We start from the raw sequence: 22,261 nt of genomic DNA on the forward strand, positions 1-22,261 counted from the left end.
CACAGGGTCACACAGTCCAGTACATTTTTTTTAAGAGACTAGCAACAAACTGAACACTTGATAACAGGTCACTAGCAGGTGATAAAATACATTTTAGTTGGAACATTAGTCCCTTTTCTACACATTTGTGATTTCTGGCATTATCTCCTCCTAGCCCGATAATCCTTTATAATACACATTAGTGATTTAGCTTGGCAAAGCACTTGTATAGCGTTGAAATGAATATTGTACTAGCTTACTATAGTGCTCTTTGGTAAAGTCATCTCTTTTTTTTTTTTACAACATTGCTGATTTTCCTGAGTTCATATGTGTCAGTAATTCCACAGCTGTTAATTTGTGCTCCAGTCCTAGAGCTTGAGTTCGAACACAGGGACATCTGGAGATCTGGACGCTCAGCGCCTGTTTATTTTCCACAACCGAAAGGAAAAGTTCCACAGCTTTATTCATTAATACTCTATTCATTTTCCACGGTTAAAAATATTATTTGAACATTTTTGCACACATGCACAGCTTTACATGCTGATCACAACATGCTGATATGATGAAGAAGTGTTAAAACGTGGTAATTGTAATGCAGTCAAGGTCTCAAGATATTCGAGAGGGTTATAGAAACAAACAACTGGACCTAATTCCACTTGACCTCTGTCTTTTTCAGTGCCACATAAATAAGAAAGTGTAAAAGGATGATCTCATACTAACTTTGCCTTTGACAATGCACTGAAAACGTTACGTCTCTTATTCGTTTCAAGATTCCAGATGCAAGGGTTTGCAAGCTTGTAATTACAGCTTGGCAACCAGAGTTTCATTTTAGTTTGGAGTCCAAAGTATTCAAAGAGACACCTTATTTCATCTACCCTTTTATCAAACTCACTGACAGCCAGGTTAAGGTTTGTGGTCAAGAATCGGAGGGATCTCTGACTCGAGGACCTAAAAGGACATCAATAATGATGGCTATATGAGTGCACTTCTGGGGATGACATGGCCGAGTGTCTAACTGTGTCTCTGGGAGAGGGAGGAGAGGGAGGATGCCTAATAAGGGTTTAAAAGCCACAACTGTCCACCTGGCCCCTTAGCAGACCACCTGCTGTCTTTTTCCTAAAGTGCACCCTGATTCTTTCTGACAGTGGGAGATCTGTGGTTGCAGGAGACCACAGGGGCCAACAGTTATGTTAGCATCAAACAAACAAAGGCTTAAGACAAATTAGTCAGACTAATTAAAGTTCAGGGGGAATTTATTTGCTTTCTCTTTTTTATTAAATATGGACGAGAAAAATATAAATATTTTAACTTGATTTATTGATGGAAATTCCAATGTGAAGTGTGGCAAACAACATATAAATAACTTAAAGGGCATCTTAAATGCATTCCCATAAAATGTTTAGTGCCACTGTAATATAAGCCACTACCTGTCATGAATCACAAATAACCTTGGCTCTATCTTCTTAGTTCAGCTCAGTGAGCTTCATTCCTTATTACTGGCCTGACAGGGAAATGTTTACCCATCCGACAAGAGAGATGCCATTTCATAGTCAGAAAAAGCAATTGTATCTGACTGGGGCAGCACACTCTGTCCCCGTATCCTTGCTGGCTATAATTTTTTTTGTCATTTTGTGTGCTATGATCACATCATTGATGTGACAGTGCCGGGCATTAGGTAAAGTCCCTGAGCTGGTGCTCACTTTCAGGCTTTTTCTCTCCTTGTCATCCACATTGATTAGATTAGACCCAGGTGGCAAACTGAGTTCCTTGGGACAACATGGAAAAGGAGGATGATACCTTTCTTAAAGAAATCATACCTTTGACTAAACATTCAGAGTAAAATGTTAGAAAGATGTTAGGATTATGTATTTTAATCTTTATAATTGTTTGAATGAGACCATTTAAAAAGAAACCTGACTAGCAGCCATAAGCAGATTTGTTGGTGCGGTGGACTCCGACTGTAAATAACATTTTGTTTGTTTATATCCTTACATTGATGCCAACATGATTTTTTTCGGACATGAACCATAGTTGAATGAGCTGTCCATATGCCTACAGGTAAAGTTTCTTACAAAATATTTAAAAAATGTTTTTATCAAATAGGCACTATTGTTATTTTATATCTTCCATTATAATCCATTTCAAGAATGCTTATGGTTATAACGGATTACATTTTCATTATGTCATATTATTTCATATTGTTTTCATATAGTCTGGTCAGTGGATGGTGTATGCCAAGCATAAGGTATAGTCCCTCCCAAACCTGCACAATGACCTCCTGAGGGACTGTCTGGCCGTGGCATGGATAATCAGCCTGGTCTCTCTGTGGTTATGGCCACTAGCTGGGCTAATAAGAGCAAAGTACTGAGGCTAATAACAAACAAATGGGAATAGAGCATGGGGAGAAAACAAACTACGGTGCTGCTGCATCATGGATGACTCAACAATTGTCTGAATCTAAAAAAGCAAGCCCAGTTTGCTTATTAAAGGAAAACTCCATCCAAATACGATCTTTCAAAATACAGAAATCGAATCAAATCATGAGCCGAATACAACAGGAGTACACCTTACCATGAAATGCTTACTTAACCAATAATGCAATTTTAGTTAAGAAAAATATTTACTAAATAAACCAAAGCAAAAAATAAAATAGCAACAATAAAATATCAATAACGAGGCTATATAGAGGGGGTACCGGTACCAAGTCAATGTGCATTGGTACAGGTTAGTCGAGGTAATTGAGGTAATATGTACATGTAGGTAGGGGTAAAGTGACTATGCATAAATAATGGTTAATAAACAGCGAGTAGCAGCAGTGTAAAAAAAGGGGGTTTCCATTTGATTAGCTGTTCAGCAGTTTTATGGCTTGGGGTAGAAACTGTTAAGAAGTCTTTTGGACCTGGACTTGGCACTCCGGTACCGCTTGCCGTGCGGTAACAGAGAGAAAAAAGTCTATGACTAGGGTGGCTGGAGTCTTTGGCAATTTTTAGGGCCTTCCTCTGACACCGCCTGGTATAGAGGTCCTGGATGGCAGGAAGCTTGGCCCCAGTGATGTACTGGGCTGTACGCACTACCCTCTGTAGCGCCTTGCGGTTGGAGGCCTAGTAGTCGCCATACCAGGCGGTGATGCAACCAGTCAGGATGCTGTCGAAGGTGCAGCTGTATAACTTTTTGAGGATCTGGGGACCCATGTCAAATATTTTCAGTCTCCTGAGGGGGAATAGGCGTTGTCGTGCCCTCTTCACGACTGTCTTCCTGTGTTTGGACCATGATAGTTTGTTGGTGATGTGGACACCAAGGAACTTGAAGCTCTCAACCTGCTCCACTACAGCCCTGTCGAATAGAATGGGCGCGTGCTCGACCCTCCTTTTCCTGTAGTCCACGATCGTTGAGAGAGAGGTTGTTGTCCTGGCACCACACTTCCAGGTATCTGACCTCCTCCCTATGGGCTGTCACATCATTGTCGGTGATCAGGCCTACCATCATTGTGTCGTCAGCAAACTTAATGGTGATGTTGGAGTCGTGCTTGACTACACAGACATGGGTGAACAGGGAGTACAGGAGGGGACTAAGCACTCACCCCTGAGGGGCCCCTGTGTTGAGGATCAGCGTGGCAGATGTGTTGTTGCCTGCCCTTTCCACCTGGGGGCTTGGTGTTCTTCGGCACAGGGACTATGGTGTTCTGCTTAAAACATGTAGGTATTACAGACTCGGCCAGGGACAGGTTGAAAATGTCAGTTGAGACACTTGCCAGTTGGTTAGCGCATGCTCAGAGTACACGTCCTGGTAATCCGTCTGGCCCTGCGGCCTTGTGAATGTTGACCTGTGTCATGGAAATTCTAATCAATAATGAGGAAAGACAAGGTCAATCACCAATCAGGATATTACTTTATTCAAAATGTATTAATAACATTGATTAATTATTGAAATAATTAAGCTTGTCGACAACCCACCCGTAGGTGATTCGTTGAGAAGCCCAACGAGCGGATTTGAGACACAGCATTTTATAGCAAAGTTCATCTTCTTGGATGTTCATGACATACAGATGTATGGAATGGGTCACAAGGTTAAGATTTGTATGGAAGATACTAATAATTCACAGCAAAAAGCATCTGCCGTAAAGACTTCTCATTGTATAGAAACTAGGGTCTGGCCCTGAGCCATCTCTCCCTGGTACTTTCCAGTCAGGCACACAGACACATGCTATGGAATGTTGTCTTTATCACCAATCCATCATAAATCCACAGTCAGTGTTACATCTCCCAGAGGCCCACTTTCAGTTCACACAGACACAATAGAGTTATAAGAACCCTCTATTATGTTGCATAAAACAACCATTTGATGCAATAATAGTGTTAAAACATAATCTTGTCATTTCTGTTCTGACACCTGTTTAAAGGTCTTATTCACATTGGCTACGGCGAGCGTGATCACACAGTCGTCTAGAATAGCTGGTGATCTCATGCATTCCTCAGTGTTGCTTGCCTTAAAGCGTGCATAGAAGTCATTTAGCATGTCTGGTAGGCTTGTGTCACTGGGAAACACGCGGCTGGGCTTCCCTTTGTAGTTCGTAATAGTTTGCAAGCCCTGCCACATCCGATGAGCGTCAGAGCCGGTGTAGTAGGATTCAATCTTAGTCCTGTATTTACACTTTGCCTGTTTGATGGTTTGTCTGAGGGCACAGTGGGATTTCTTATAAGCATCCGGGTTACAGTCTCGCTCCTTGAAAGTGGCAGCTCTACCCTTTAGATCAGTGTGTATGTTGCCTTCTGGCTGGGGTATGTACGTACGGTCACTGTGGGGACAACGTCATTGATGCACTTATTGCTGAAGCCGGTGACTGATATGGCACACTCCTCAATGCCAGCTCAGCATCTGCGTCATCTGACAACTTCTGTATTGAGCGAGTCACTGGTACTTCCTGCTTTAGTTTTTGCTTGTAAACAGGAATCAGGAGGATAGAATTATGGTCAGATTTTCCAAATGGAGGGCGAGGGAGAGCTTTGTATGTGTCTCTGTGTGTGGAGTAAAGGTGGTCTAGAATTGTTTTCCCTCTTTTTGCACATGTAACATGCTGGTAAAATTAGGTAAAACAAATTTAAGTTTCACAGCATTAAAGTCCCCGGCCACTAGGAGCGCCACCTCTGGATGAGCATTTTCTTGTTTGCTTATAGCTTTATACAACTCGTTGAGTGCGGTCTTAGTGCCAGCATCGGTTTGTGGTGGGTAAATAGACAGCTACGAAAAATATAGATGAAAACTATCTTGGTAAATAGTGTGGTTTACAGCTTATCATGAGGTACTCTACCTCAGGCGAGCGCAACTTCAAGACTTCCTTAATATTTGATTTTTCACACCAGCTGTTATTGACAAATAGACATAGACCGCCACCCCTTGTCTTACCGGATGCAGCTGTTCTGTCTTGCCGATGCATGGAAAAAATGGCCAACTGTATATTATCCATGTCGTCGTTCAGCCACGACTCGGTGAAACATAAGGTATTACAGTTTCTAATGCCCCGTTGGTAGGATAGTCATTAATGGAGCTCATCCAGTTTATTCTCCAATGATTGCACGTTGGCCAATAGGATGTATGGTAGAGGCGGGTTACCCACTCGCCGACGAATTCTCGTATTGACGAATTCCTGTATCGGCGTTTTCTCTTCATGTGAATGGCGGAGATTTGGGCCTGGTCAGGTATCTGGAGTAAATCCTTCGTGTCCAACTTGTTAAAGAAAAAATCTTTGTCCAGTTCGAGGTGAGTAATCGCTGTTCTGATATCCAGAAGCTCTTTTCGGTCATAAGAGACGGTGGCAGAACCATTATGTACAAAATAAGTTACAAACAACGCAAAAAAAAAACAAATAGCACAATTGGTTAGGAGCCCGTAAAACGGCAGCCATTTCCTCCGGCACCATTTTTCTCTATGCATCACCTTATGATGCATTTTGGATCATATAATGATGCATTTTGGATCATATAATGCTGCGTTTTGCATCATATGATGCAAAATGTATCATACAGGGATGATTTCTGTATTTTGAAAGTTACATATCTTGAAAACTTGATTGCTGACAAGCAAAACATTTTGGGACTATGTCAACAATGGACGAATGAAACAAATACCAAAATATTTTGGAGGTGGAATTGTCCTTTAAAGATCAGTGATGGAAGTGAACCATAATCCTGTAATGAGGAAGAGAAGACCTGCGCCAGTTCCTGGTTAGAAGCACAGGCAAGCCCATGCTTGTTCGTTTCACAGGAATAGGATCCTGGACCCTATTGCCCTGCTGTAATGACCTCTCTTGTTAGCCTCATAGATGCACAGCTCTTCATTAGAATACAAAGACTTTAGCCTCTACTGGAAACCCCACTATCAGAGATTGGGGCTTGTTCTGCACCATTCAATTTGGCTTGTATAAGGTTCTAACACACACTTTATGTAACTTTATTGAAATAGAATGCAACATTTATGTGTGTTCAGTATACTTATGCTTTATGCTTTATTTCAAAATTGGCTGTTTTTCCCCTGAAATATAATGTTGATGACTCAAGAAAACAGGGAAGTTGTATACATCAAAAGTATTCTGTTTAATTTACTTCAGTCAAACTTTATTGATTGCCGCCAATACGCCATTTCAGTTATTAGTAGCTCATCCTCTCACTAGTCAACTGCCTTGGCCTGTAGCAATGGTATTGAACCATGCAGCTCCACAGCACTTCTTCTGATGGTTCACATTGTGTTTCCCCACCTATCATGTAAGAGAAGAGAAATGCATTTGCTGAACTTGCTAGAACTTGCAAGACTACCAAGGACCTACCAAAAGCTAAACTGTACCATTGTGATAGAGATGCTGGGATCACCCAGCACTAAAATAATGTTATCAGTTGGTTGTGCTGATCCCTTTGAGTTAAATGTAATGTCAAAATGTACATTTCCACCTAAATAGACATACCCAAAAGTAATTATTTATCATGGGCCATAAACAATACCTAGTTATGGGCGGCAGGTAGCCAAGAGGTTGAGAACGTTGGGCCCGTAGCTGAGCCGACTAGGTGATACAGTTGAAGTAGGAAGTTTACATACACTTAGGTTGGAGTCATAAAAACTCGTTTTTAAACCACTCCACAAAATTCTTGTTAACAAACTATAGTTTTGGCAAGTCGGTTAGGACATCTACTTTGTGCATGACACAAGTAATTTTTCCAACAATTGTTTACAGACAGATTATTTCACTTATAATTCACTATATCACAATTCCAGTGGGTCAGAAGTGTACATACACTAGGTTGACTGTGCCTTTAAACAGCATGGAAAATTACAGAAAATACTGTCATGGCTTTAGAAGCTTCTGATAGGCTAATTTACATTATTTGAGTCAATTGGAGGTGTACCTGTGGAGAAATTAGAAATGCAAATCAATCCCAGAACAACAGCAAAGGACCTTGTGAAGATGCTGGAGGAAACAGGTACAAAAGTATCTATATCCACAGTAAAACAAGTCCTATATCGACATAACCTGAAAGGCCGCTCAGCAAGGAAGAAGCCACTGCTCCAAAACCACCATAAAAAAGACAGACTACGGTTTGCAACTGCTCATGGGGACAAAGATGGTACTTTTTGGAGAAATGTGTTCTGGTCTGATGAAACAAAAATAGAACTGTTTGGTCATAATGACCATCGTTATGTTAGGAGGAAAAAGGGGGAGGCTTGCAAGCCAAAGAACACCATCCCAACCGTGAAGCACGGGGGTGGCAGCATCATGTTGTTTGGGTGCTTTGCTGCAGGAGGGACTGGTGCACTTCACAAAATAGATGGCATCATGAGGGTGGAAAATAATGTGGATATATTGAAGCAACATCTCAAGACATCAGTCAGGAAGTTAAAGCTTGGTCGCAAATGGGACTTCCAAATGGACAATGACCCCAAGCATACCTCCAAAGTTGTGGCAAAATGGCTTAAGGACAACAAAGTCAAGGTATTGGAGTGGCCATCACGAAGCCCTGACCTCAATCCCATAGAAAATTTCTGGGCAGAACTGAAAAAGTGTGTGCGAGCAAGGAGGCCTACAAACCTGACTCAGTTACACCAGCTCTGTCAGGAGGAATGGGCCAAAATTCACCCAACTTATTGTGGGACGCTTGTGGAAGGCTACCCGAAATGTTTGACCCAAGTTAAACAATTTAAAGGCAATGCTACCAAATACTAATTGAGTGTATGTAAACATCTGACCCACTGGGAATGTGATGAAAGAAATAAAAGCTGAAATAAATCACTCTCTACTCTTATTTTGACATTTCACATTCTTAAAATAAAGTGCTGATCCTAACTGACCTAAAACAGGGAATTTTTACTAGGATTAAATGTCAGGAATTGAAAACAACCGAGTTTAAATGTATTTGGCTAAGGTGTAAGTAAACTTCCGACTTCAACTGTAAATCTGTTGATGTGCCCTTGAGCAAAGCTCCTGTAAGTCACCCTGGATAAGAGTGTCTGCTAAATGACTTAAATGTAATGCTTATACTGCCAGAAATATTAAAATCGCACCTTTCTAGTAAAAATAGTTAAATTGCTCACTTTTGAGGACACAAGCTTAAACACACAGTATAAAAAATGATGAAAACATAAAAACATATCAAGTTTTCCCCTTTCAACAAAAGTGGGCTTGAAATGAATGAAGTTGTTTCAAAATATAGTAACAATCAAATTATAAACGACTTATTTCATCTTTCTTATAACACTAAAATAAATATGATCATACTTAGTGACTGTACAAAATTGTCCCCATTTCATTTAATTGATGACATAAAATGTTCTGTCAGACGCCATTTTTTTTAAATCAAAATTTAACTAGCTAGGCAAGCCAGTTAAGAACAAATTCTTATTTACAATGATGGCCTACCGGGAAACAGTCGGTTAACTGCCTTGTTCAGGGGAAGAACGACAGGTTTTGTTTACCTTGTTATCTCGGGAATTATGATCCAGCACCTTTCGGTTACTAGCTCAACGCTCTAACTTTAAGCACTATGTGATTGTATCCCTCTGTGACGAAGAGAAAGTGGAATTGTTTCAATTCTAAATCCAACTGAGTACATCCAAGCTAGATGATGCTGCTTTTTCTGCAATTGCTAGGCTCTCCATTTCAAATGCCTCATTGTAAACGGAGCTGCAAGGGTCACCGCCAGAGGATGTCGATCCTTTGTCTGGATAGGCCAGAAAATATGACATGTCGCTCTCTATGCAAATATTTATCATGGTGTGACATTTCACATACTGTATCTCAGACGAGAGCAGGACGCGTCATGCGAAGCGGGACAACCAGAGCTTTCACGGAATGCACGGCAATTGATGTTGCGTCACTCACAGAGTGCTCTGTACACACAAAAATGTCAGTCGGAACCGGTCCAGAACCGCTCAAAATCTCCTAAATAGATAACTTAATGTTTAAGATTAATACACAACTGTGAAGACTGCACATGATGGTTACTGAGTTGAGTTCTCTAAATCTAGCTGTTGAGGAGGAAATGATGTTAGCCAAACAGCAAACACATATCAGTGTTGATATGGAGCTTTAAGTTTTTTTTTTTACTTATTTATCTTCTTCAATAAATTATTAATCGCCTGAGTTTCCAAAGAGACATTTAAATACAAAATATTGGTCTACATCTCACATTTGGATAACCTATAATGTATTTCAGTCAATAAGTAAATAGTTGGAGTTTTGCCAGCCTTGTAAAGCAAGACACAGCATCGTCTTGGCTCTGTCTGGACCACAACGTTCAGGTTGGATTTTGTCCAACGACGCTGTCACACTGCCCATGCACATCAATGAAGCTCTCATACGGAAAAACAGTCAAAATGATGAGATGAAATCGACCTTTAATGCAGAAATATTTTTAGAGGAATATCAGTTTTTCACTTTTTCCCTGTGTATTATTAATTAGGCCTATAACTGCTAATCAAACAATGAAACTCAAGAGTCCACTCGTTTAATAATAACAGTGCTATGTTATAACATCAATGAACAAAAATATTTTATACATTTGTTAAAATTCTGAAATGTCTAAATTACTTTCATAACGTTATTTGATTGGTGTTTTTTCCCCATTCTTGCTGATTTTTATGGTGTTTTTTTTATTTGTCATTGCACTCACTGTTATGAGTGCTTTGATTCATAACTCTGGACCAGTATAATGAAATATTTACTTGCCTTGAGACTCATAAACACATTTCAGAGGAACGGCATGATTTCACGCTATCACAAACATTTTAAAGCATGAAGTGCACTGCCTGTCATTGCCTGTCACTTTTGGTATGTTCATAATATATTTTAGTTTCTCCAGTAGACATACTTTGCCACTCTTACCAGATGAATAGGTAAATAAGGCATATATCCCATAATAATGTCGAAATCTACAGGGGAAAAACGTAACTATGATTCCGGCCTATTTTTGTTGATATTTATATGAGCATGCGGCAATGCATCATTAAGATAATAAACAATTAACATTGGTGTGATAGCTACACAAATATATCACATAAAGTAAAATGTTATCAAATAAGGACTGGCTGATTGTCTCTGCAAGCAAATTGGGTTTATGGGCAAAGCCCTCATGATTATCCTAATTAAGAGCTGTCTAATTAAATTATTGTCTTGAGCTAACCAATAGCAATAGTTGTTTCATTAGCAATGCATGAAGAGTGATGAATAACAAATCCTTCCTGATTGCAGGATAGTGTCAATTGGCTCATTTGCTCTTACTCAAGGTGACTGAAAACATAGGAAGGCGATTTTTTTGCGTTTCTTATATAGAGTTAGGAGTGGGCAAAAGCTTGCGATTCCATATAGGTTGTGTTAATAGTGTTGAGAGCCATGCAGCTCGAGAATTGCACTAGTGAGCTCTCCAAGAAATGTCTGAATGTGGGCAGTGGCTACCCAAGCTCCGATGGATCTGAGCTCTCCTTGCAGGACCATCGTATTATATCTGCTAGTGACAACCTGGAGAGAAGTTCAACTCTGAAAAAAAAATCCAGGGGGATGACGAACCAGTCAGAGGCAGACAATTTCCCGGACTCCAAGGACGCATCAGGGGACGTCCAGAGAGGCAAACTCTCTCCTGATCTTCACGGAGTCTCTGAAATTCGTCATAATTTCGATGGATCTACAGGAGAAAGGTATATCCTTTCGCAATCTAGCCAACCACAGTCAGTCTCAGCAACTCCAAGTACTATGTTCCCCTATCCGAGTCAACATGGACCAGCGCACCCGGCTTTTTCTATCGGGAGTCCGAGTCGTTATTTGGCCCACCATCCAGTCATCACTAATGGAGCGTACAATAGTCTTCTGACCAACAGCTCTCCGCAAGGCTACCCAACCGCGGGTTATCCATACGCACAACAGTATGGACACACTTATCAAGGAGGGGCGTTCTACCAGTTTTCCTCGGCGCAGGCTGGGCTGCTGCCTGGGAAAGCGCAGGTATATCTGTGCAACAGGGCCCTGTGGCTGAAGTTTCACAGACATCAAACAGAGATGATAATCACCAAACAAGGACGGTAGGTATCCTCAGCTACATTCATTTTAATCACAAGTTTGGTATAGCTTGTGAAGTAATACGCATGAGTCCGATTTGTTTTAAATAAGGAAGGGGCATTGCAATTGTAATTCGTTCAATATATTTCCTTTATTATAAATTACAATTTAACATTTTGAACTGACTATGTTTTTCTTGAATTGTTTCAGTAATACTTTCAAATTGGGTAAATCACTAAATGTTGGACAGGGTCTATTATGCAGGACATTTACACCGATCTTGACCAAATGTTATTTACATATTTGTAATTATTACCCGCAGACGAATGTTCCCCTTTTTGAGTTTCAACATTTCTGGTCTGGATCCGACGGCGCACTACAACATATTTGTGGATGTTATTCTTGCTGATCCAAATCACTGGCGATTCCAAGGTGGCAAGTGGGTACCATGTGGCAAAGCGGACACCAATGTGACAGGTATGCATACGTTCCTTTACATCTCTGTGAACAATACAGTGATGATAATGGTTGATAATTAAGAGTCGTTTATATTATAAAAAGAATAATAATCTTAAACTGATTATGCCGTTCCAAGTTAACACGCAACATTAGGCTAATACAAAAAAATCGAATTAATGTAATTGAAAATCAATATTGTGTTGTGTATGATATTTTGTAAAAACAATGCATTTCAAATGTAGGCTATGTCATTTGTTTTCCACAGGAAACAGGGTGTACATGCACCCTGACTCTCCAAACACCGGTGCGCACTGGATGCGCCAAGAAATCTCATTTGGAAAGCTGAAGTTAACGAACAATAAAGGAGGCTCAAACAACACCGGACAGGTCAGCTACGACCTTGTTTAAAAAACGTTAAATATTATGATCAGAGACTTTCAAAGACCCTGAATTAACTATTGAGCGGTGTGCATGGAGAGAGTTTGTTGCGCACACCTTTTGCAGTTATTACACAATATGTATTAGGTATTTCTCCAATGATACATCACCATCAAAAGTCCAAATAATAATTTTCATAAAATGTCATAAAAAAACGAAAGCCTTATCCTGTCTTTAGTTTAGGTCATTTAGCCTACATCATGGCTAATTGGCTCCAAATGTAGGTCGAAATTGACAGTGGTCTTGGAATCTCTTCCTTACTTGTATACCTCCAGATGGTGGTTCTACAATCGCTTCACAAGTACCAGCCCAGACTCCATGTGGTGGAAGTCAACGAAGACGGAACTGAGGACTCCAGCCAACCTGGAAGAGTACAGACGTTTACCTTCCCAGAAACACAGTTCATCGCAGTCACAGCTTACCAGAATACCGATGTAAGAAAATCTGATCGATGATAATTCCATTCGTTAAGTATTCTAGTTTTGTTGCCTATCGAAAGACACATTTCGTTTGGCATAGTAGGATTTGCAACGTAATTAGGAATAAACAACTATATGCACCTATTCCTAAAATCTGCAAAATTGTTTTTGTGTGCAGATTACCCAGCTAAAAATCGACCACAATCCATTTGCTAAAGGATTTCGGGACAACTATGACACGTAAGACTATTTGCCATTTGTTATTTGTTCTTGATCCCTTCTCATTATGAAACAGTTTGTTTTGTTTGGATCCTCTTCTCTCCGAGGCAATACAAATGATAGATTTTATGCAAATGAAGTATAGCATAGGCTACCTCAGATTTTTTGCTCATGTTCAATTGAAATGTAAAGAAATTTAAATGGCAGGAAAACTTTATTTTGTGTCCTCGTTGATCAAAATTCAAATGTTATTGAATATCAATGGGGACACATTTGATCATACCCACTAGGCACACACTCGTTCAATCAACGTTGTTTCCATGTATTTCAACGAAATTACGTTGAACCAACGTGGACTAGAAGTTTAATTGACGTCTGTACCCAGTGGTTAAGCATTATATTTTGGAGTAGGCCTTTGTACAATCCAATATAATTACCACATTATAAAATGGTGACAATTTTATCACGACATTTATTTACATTTATTTGCTGATGTCCCCTCCCCAAAAACATCGTTTATTCAGCATTTTTATCAAATGAGTGATGAACAAAGTTTGTTCCATTCTTGCACATCACATTGGCAGTGACAACCTTAGGCCATGGTGATTCATAATTTGTTTCTCTGTTTCTTCCTCGTCTTTTCAGTGTCTACACAGGTTGCGACATTGACCGGTTAACACCATCCCCGGGTGACTCGCCTCGCTCTCAGATCATGCCTGGTGCGAGATATGCCATGGCTGGTTCTTTCCTACAGGACCAATTTGTCAACAGTTATGCCAAATCTCGCTTTCACCCTGGCGTAGGGACTGGACCTGGCACGGACCGCAGCGTCCCACTTAGTAACAGCTTGCTATCCCCGCAACAAACCGAAGAGACCACAGTTGCATCCCCGCAGCGATGGTTTGTCAACCCTGCCAATAACCGACTGGACTTTGCCGCCTCTCCATACGATGCTGCCGCGGCTGCTGATTTTGCCGGTAACGCGGCCACCCTGCTGTCCTACGCAGCAGCTGGAGTAAAGGCACTTCCACTGCCCACTACAGGGTGCTCAAACAGACCTCTAGGTTACTATGCCGACCCTTCCGGCTGGGGGACACACACACCACCCCAGTACTGCAGTAAGTCTAGCTCTGTGCTCTCTTGCTGGCCAACAAATTCTGTTGGCAGAACAGGCACGTCCAACTACCTGGTTGATAACGCGGACACCATCCCAACAGAAAGGTCACCCATCGGAGGGTCTAACGAGGCAAAACCAAAAGACTTATCCGAATCCAGCTGGATAGAGACGCCGTCTTCAATCAAGTCGATTGATTCAAGTGATTCTGGTATCTTTGAGCAAGCTAAACGGAGAAGAATTTCACCGTCTGCCACACCGGTTTCGGAAACAGTGTCCCCGTTGAAATCTGAGATCTTGCCTCCAAGAGAGTGTGAGAAAAATTGCGTCAAGGACATTGGTTACTATAGTTTCTATCCACACAGTTAGACAACCACAAAACGAGTGTTCTATTTAGATAAATCTATCTTTATATGCAACTGATAATATCCAACTGATAAGCCGATCAGTTGTAATGCACACCCTGTCTTGGACCAATATCGACGAACGATTAAAAAATGTCGGCTTGTAGCGCATAGGCCTACTGGGGAAATGTAGGCGACATTTACATTTAACATGATAAGTTTGCTATCTAATAGCTGAAGGCCTACATACAGTAATCTATTTATTTCATTTAAACTAGTTTTAATCAACAGCTTATTGTCTATTGTAATTATGAAAATGATGTACATAATAAGCTATTGAACCATTTTGTCATATTGTGAAATGATTGTAAACTATCGAATTGATTTGTAAGATTTTGAAGAGTAGAAATAGTTGTTAGTTGTGTTTTAAAAACGCACATCGTAGGCCTATGATATAGTCAAGTGATCTCATACAATGTGATAAATAAACGATTGAGAGAGAGTCTATGATGGCTATTTCGTTGTGTAACAGAGTGAGATCTGAGTCCATGTAGCCTAATAATTTATGTTCCCATTGTGGTACTCTTTACCCATAATGTTCAATCACAGTGTCAGTAGAAAACATTCAGATGTTAGACATTTGAGGGCACAGCCATTTGATCAAACTCAAAATAAGACAGACATTCATTATAGGTGTGGTAATAAACGGTATACATGTTAATAAAGTGTCATTTTTACTACATTCATAAGAGAAAAAGCATGTAATTTTCAAGTCTTTCTCTGACCATCCATACTTTTTTTATAGATTGTGTTTTATGTGGAAGCTTCTGTATCTGCTGTAATGTGCTTCATTGCAATAAACGATATAAAAGCTAATTACCTGGAGCAAGAAGCTATCATCCTTCTAAATCCAAACCAGCCTATGCATGTACCAATGATGAAATAATGAATTTTTGTGCCTCAAGTTCATATTGATTGGCCTGCAGGTCACCGGTATAAAACAGCAGGGACCATAGCCTAACCAGGCTTGTACAGAGTGGAGTGGAGGTGCTGGACCACTTTCCCAAAAGGTGCAAAATTATGCGGAAATGCAAGGTAAGCATGCATCTCAGAGAGAGGCTATATGTGATCTATGTTTTGTTCATTGTATTTTTAACTCAAATGTATAGCCTATTGATGGATATTATATATATATGGATTAAGGCAAAAGGTATCAAGGTATCAAGTTATGGCAGACAAGCCTGGGAGAGTGGATTTGTTCAATGGAACGAGGGTATCAAGTTATCTTGTTATCAAGATAACTTGATACCCTCGTTCCATTGAACAAATCCACTCTCCCAGGCTTGTCTGCCATTAGGCTAGTAAAAAGAACAGAGGTTTTAATCCATCCCCATATATATATTACATTACCAGTCCAAATTTTGGAAACACATACTCATTCAAGGGTTTTCTTTATTTTTACTATTTTCTAAATTGTAAAATAATAGTGAAAACATCAAAACTATGAAATAACACATGGAATCATGAAGTAACCAAAAAAGTGTTAAACAAATGAAAATATATTTAATATTTGAGATTCTTCAAAGTAGCCACCTTTTGCCTTGATGACAGCTTTGCACACTCTTGGCATTCTATCAACCAGCTTCATGAGGTAGTCACCTGGAATGCATTTCAATTAACAGGTGTGCCTTGTCAAAAGTTAATTTGCGTAATTTCTTTCCTTTTTAATGCATTTGAGCCAATCACTTGTGTTGTGACAAGGTAGGGGTGGTATACAGAAGATAGCCTTATTTGTTAAAATACTAAGTCCATATTATGGCAAGAACAGCTCAGATAAGCAAAGAGAAACGACAGTCTATAATTGCTTCAAGACATGAAGATCAGTCAATCCAGAAAATGTCATGAACTTTGAACGTTTCTTCAAGTGCAGTTGCAAAAACCATCAAGCACAATGATGAAACTGGCTCTCATGAGGACCGCCACAGGAAAGGAAGACCCAGAGCTGCCTTTGCTGCAGAGGAAACGTTAATTAGAGTTAACTATACCTCAGAAATTTCAGCCCAAATAAATGCTTCACAGAGTTCAAGTAACAGACACATCTCATCATCAACTGGTCAGAGGAGTTTGCACTTAGTGGGACTATAATTTGTTTTTCAACAGGACAATGACCCAACACGCCTTCAGGCTGTGTAAAGGCTATTTGACCAAGAAGGAGAGTGATGGAGTGCTGCATCAGATGACCTGGCCTCCACAATCACTCAACTTCAACCCAATTGAGATGGTTTGGAGTGAGTTGGACGCAGAGTGAAGGAAAAGTGCTCAGCATATGTGGGAACTCCTTCAAGACTGTTGAAAAAGCATTCCAGGTGAAGTTGGTTGAGAGAATACCAAGAGTGTGCAAAGCTGTCATCAAGGCAAAGGGTGGCTACTTTGAAGAATATAAAATCTATTTTGATTTGCTTAACACTTTTGGTTGCTCCATGTTTCTATATGTGTTATTTCATAGTTTTGATGTCTTCGCTATAATACTACAATGTAGAAAATACAAATAAAGAATGAGTAGGTATGTCCAAACTATATACAGTTTTGTCTAAGTCGTAAGTTAACATACACTTAGGTTGGAGTCATTAAAACTCGTTTTTCAACCATTCCACAAATTTCTTGTTAACAAACTATAGTTTTGGCAAGTCGGTTAGGACATCTACTTTGTGCATGACACAAGTCATTTTTCCAACAATTGTTTACAGACAGATTATTTCACTGATAATTCACTGTATCACAATTCCAGTGGGTCAGAAGTTTACGTACACTAAGTTGACTGTGCCTTTAAACAGCTTGGAAAAATCCAGAAAATTATGTCATGGCTTTAGAAGCTTCTGGTAGGCTAATTGACATTATTTGAGTCAATTGGAGGTGTACCTGTGGATGTATTTCAAGGCCTACCTTCAAGCTCACTGCCTCTTTGCTTGACATCATTGGAAAATCATAAGAAATCAGCCAAGACCTCAGAGAAAAAAATTGTAGACCTCCACAAGTCTGGTTCATCCTTGGGAGCAATTTCCAAACGCCTGAAGGTACTCGTTTATCTGTACAAACAATAGTACGCAAGTATAAACACCATGGGACCATGCAGCCATCATACCGCTCAGGAAGGAGACGCGTTCTGTCTCCTAGAGATTCACTTACTTTGGTGTGAGAATGTGCAAATCAATCCCAGAACAACAGCAAAGGACCTTGTGAAGATGCTGGAGGAAACAGGTACAAAAGTATCTGTATTCACAGGAAAACGAGTCCTGTATCGACATAACCTGAAAGGCCGCTCAGCAAGGAAGAAGCCACTGCTCCAAAACCATCATAAAAAAGCTAGACTACGGTTTGCAACTGCACATGGGGACAAAAGTTTTACTTTTTGGAGAAAATGTCCTGTGGTCTGTTGAAACAAAAATAGAACTGTTTGGCCATAATGACCATTGTTATATTTGGAGGAAAAAGGGGGAGACTTGCAAGCCAAAGAACACCATCCCAACCGTGAAGCACGGGGGTGGCAGCATCATGATGTGGGGGTGCTTTGCTGCAGGAGGGAAATTATGTGGATATATTGAAGCAACATCCCAAGACATCAGTCAGGAAGTTAAAGCTTGGTCACAAATGGGTCTTCCAAATAGATAATGAGTGCAAGCATTCTTCCAAAGTTATGGCAAAATGGCTTAAGGACAACAAAGTCAACGTATTGGAGTGGCCATCACAAAGCCCTGACCTCAAGCCTATAGAACATTTGTGGGCAGAACTGAAAAGTGTGTGCGAGCAAGAAGACCTACAAACCTGACTCAGTTACACCAGCTCTGTCAGGAGGAATGGGCCAAAATTCACCCAATTTATTGTGGGAAGCTTGTGGAAGGCTACCCGAAACATTTGACCCAAGTTAAACAATTTAAAGGCAATGCTACCAAATACTAATTGAGTGTATGTACATTTCTGACCCACTGGGAATGTGACGAAAGAAATAAAAGCTGAAATAAATAATTCTCTCTACCATTATTCTGACATTTCACATTCTTAAAATAAAGTGGTGATCCTATCTGACCTAAGACAGGGAATATTTACTAGGATTAAATGTCAGGAATTGTGAAAAACTGAGTTTAAATGTATTTGGCTAAGGTGCATGTAAACTTCCGACTTCAACTGTATATATACAGTGCATTCGGAAAGCATTCAAACCCCGGAAAGCACTCAGTACTTTGTTGAAGCACCTTTGGCAGTGATTATAGCCTTGAGTCTTCTTGGGTATGACGCTCCAAGTTTGAGACATCTGTATTTGAGGAGTTTCTCCCATTCTTCTCTGCAAGTTCTCTCAATCTTTGTCAGGTTGGATGAGGAGCATTGTTGCACAGCTATTTTCAGGTCTCTCCAGAAATGTTTGATCCGGGCTCTGGATGGGCTACTCAAGGACATTCAGAGACTTTTCCTGAAGCCAGTCCTGCGTTTTCTTGACTGTGTGCTTAGGGTCATTGTCCTGTTGGAAGGCGAACCTTCGCCTCAGTCTGAGGTCCTGAATGCTCTGGAGCAGGTTTTCATCAAGGATCTTCTTTACTTTGCTCTGTTCATATTTGCCTCGATCCTGACTAGTCTTTCAATCTCTGCATCTGAAAAACATTCCCACAGCATGATGCTGCCACCACCATGCTTCACCGTAGGGTTGGTGCCAGGTTTCCTCCAGATGTGGCACTTGGCATTCAGGCCAAAGAATGCAATCTTGGTTTCATCAGACCAGAGAATCTTGTTTCTAATGGTCTGAGAGTCCTTTAGGTGCCTTTTGGCAAACGCCAAGCGGGCTGTCGTGTGCCTTTTATTGAGGAGTGGCTTCCGTCTGGCCACTCTATCATAAAGGCCTGATTGGTGGAGTGCTGCAGAGATGGTTGTCCTTCTGGAAGGTTCTCCCATCTCCATTGCGGAACTCTGGAGCTCTGTCAGAGTGACCATCAGATTCTTGGTCACCTCCTTGAATCCTACTACATCGGCTCTGACGCTCGTCGGATGTTACAGGGCTTGAAAGATATTATGGACTACAAAGGGAAACTCAGCTGCGAGCTGCCCAGTGACACAAGCCTACCAGACGAGCTAAATGCCTTTTATGCTCGCTTTGAGGCAAGAAACACTGTAGCATGCATTAGAGCGCCAGCTGTTCCAGGCGACTGTGTGATCGCGTTCTCCATAGCCGATGTGAGCAAGACCTTTAAACAGGTCAACATTCACAAAGCCGCGGGGCCAGACGGATTACCAGGATGTGTACTCAAAGCATGCGCGGACCAACTGGCAAATGTCTTCACAGACATTTTCAACTTCTCCCTGGCCAAGTCTGTAATAACTACATGTTTCAAACAGACCACCATAGTCCCTGTGCCCAAGGAAGTGAAGGTAACCTGCCTAAATGATTACCGCCCGTAGCTCTCACGTCAGTATCCACATGAAGTGCTTTGAATGGCTTTGAAAGGTCATGGCTCACATCAACACCATCATGCTAGAAATACTACTCACTCCAATTCGCATACCACCCCAACAGATCCACAGATGACACAATCTCAATTGCACTCCACACTGCCCTTTCCCATCTGGACAAAAGCAACACCTTTGTGAGAATGCTGTTCATTGACTACAGCTCAGCATTCAACACCATAGTTGCCCACAAATCTCATCACTAAGCAAAGGACCCTGGGACTAAACACCTCCCTCTGCAACTGAATCCTGGACTTCCTGACGGGCCGCACCCAGGTGGTAAGGGTAGGCGACAACACATCTGCCACTCTGATCCTCAACACTGGGGCCCCTCAGGGGTGCATGCTTAGTCCCCTCCTGAACTCCCTGTTTCCCACGACTGTGGGGCCAAGCACGACTCCAACACCATAATTAAGTTTGCTGATGACACAACAGTGGTAGGCCTGATCACCGACAATGATGAGACAGCCTATAGGGAGGAGGTCAGTGAGCTGGCAGTGTGGTGCCAGGACAACAACCTCTCTCTCAATGTGAGCAAGACAAAGGAGCTGATCGTGGACTATAGGAAAAGGAGGGCCGAACATGCCCCCATTAACATCGACAGAACTGAAGTGGAGCCGGTCGAGAGTTTCAAGTTCCTTGGTGTCCACGTCACCAACAAACTATCAAGACAGTAGTGAAGAGGGCACGACAACACCTTTTCCCCCTTAGGAGACTGAAAAGCTCATGGCATGGGTCCCCAGATCCTCAAAAAGTTCTACAGCTGCACCATTGAGAGCATCCTGACCGGTTGCATTACCGCCTGGTATGGAAACTGCTCAGCATCTGACTGGAAGGCACTACAGAGGGTAGTGCATACGGCCCAGTACATCACTGGGGCCAAGCTTCCTGACATCCAGAACCCATATACTAGGCGGTGTCAGAGGAAGACCCTAAACATTTTCAAAGACTCCAGTCATAGACTGTTCTCTCTGCTACCGCACGGCAAGCGGTACTGGAGCGCCAAGTCTAGGACCAAAATGCTTCTTAACAGCTTCTACCCCCAAGCCATAAGACTGCTGAACAACTAAACTAATCAAATGGCTACCCAGACTATTTATATTTACTTTTGTTTTTACACTGCTGCTAGCTGTTTATTATCTATGCATAGTCACTTTACAAATGACCTTGATTAACCTGTGCCCCCTCACATGGACTCGGTACCGGTACCCCCTGTATATAGCCTTGTTACTGTTATTTACATTTCTTGTGTTAACTTGTGAGCGATTGGCTTTTTTTAACTTTAGTTTATTTAGTAAATATTTTGTTAACTCGATTTCTTGAACTGCATTGTTGATTAAGGGCTTGTAAGTAAGCATTTCACGGTAAGGTCTACACCTGTTGTATTCGTCTCATGTGACAAATAACATTTGATTTGACCAAGGCCCTTCTCAAATCAAATCAAATTCTATTGGTCACATACGCATGGTTAGCAGATGTTAATGCGAGTGTAGCGAAATGCTTGTGCTTCTAGTCCCGACCGTGCAGTAATATCTAACAAGTAATCTCACAACTACCTTATACACACAAGTGTATAGGGATTAATAAGAATATGTACATATAAAAATATGGATGAGCGATGGCCGAACTGCATAGGCAAGATGCAGTAGATGGTATAGAGTACAGTATATACATATGAGATGAGTAATGTAAGGTATGTAGACATTTAAAGTGACTAGTGATACATTTATTACATCCAATTTTTAATTATTAAAGTGGCAAGAGATTTGAGTCAGTATGTTGGCGGCAGCCACTCAATGTTAGCGATGACTGTTTAACAGTCTGATGGCCTTGAAATAGAAGCTGTTTTTCAGTCTCTCGTTCCCAGGTTTGATGCACCTGTGCTGACCTCGCCTTCTGGATGATAGCATGGTGAACAGGCAGAGGCTCGAGTCGTTGTTGTCCTTGATGATCTTTTTGGCCTTCCTGTGACATCGGGTGGTGTAGGTGTCCTGGAGGGCAGGTAGTTTGCCCCCGGTGATGTGTTGGGCAGACCTCACTACCCTTTGGAGAGCCTTATGGTTGTGGGCAGAGCAGTTGCCGTACCAGGCGGTGATACAGCCCGACAGGATGCTCTCAATTGTGCATCTGTAAAAGTTTGTGAGTGTTTTCGGTGACGAGACAAATTTCTTCAGCCTCCTTCACCACGCTGTCTGTGTGGGTGGACCATTTCAGTTTGTCCGTGATGTGTACGCCAATGAACTTAAAACTTTCCACCATCTCC

The 22,261-nt window shown here is 41.2% G+C and overlaps 1 protein-coding gene across 1 annotated transcript; it reads left to right on the forward strand.

The window, feature by feature from the left end:
• The first annotated feature begins 294 nt into the window (after positions 1-294).
• Positions 295-15,381, forward strand: LOC106581806 (T-box brain transcription factor 1). The gene is made up of 6 exons (XM_014164139.3): positions 295-11,535; positions 11,835-11,989; positions 12,237-12,358; positions 12,685-12,843; positions 13,007-13,068; positions 13,693-15,381. The coding sequence occupies exons 1-6, from the start codon at positions 10,853-10,855 to the stop codon at positions 14,528-14,530; spliced, it is 2,019 nt and encodes a 672-aa protein (XP_014019614.1). The 5' UTR covers positions 295-10,852; the 3' UTR covers positions 14,531-15,381.
• Positions 15,382-22,261: the final 6,880 nt, after the last annotated feature.

This window comes from Salmo salar, chromosome 21, assembly GCF_965601325.2.
Source record: "Salmo salar chromosome 21, fSalSal1, whole genome shotgun sequence".
Taxonomy (NCBI): domain Eukaryota; kingdom Metazoa; phylum Chordata; class Actinopteri; order Salmoniformes; family Salmonidae; genus Salmo; species Salmo salar.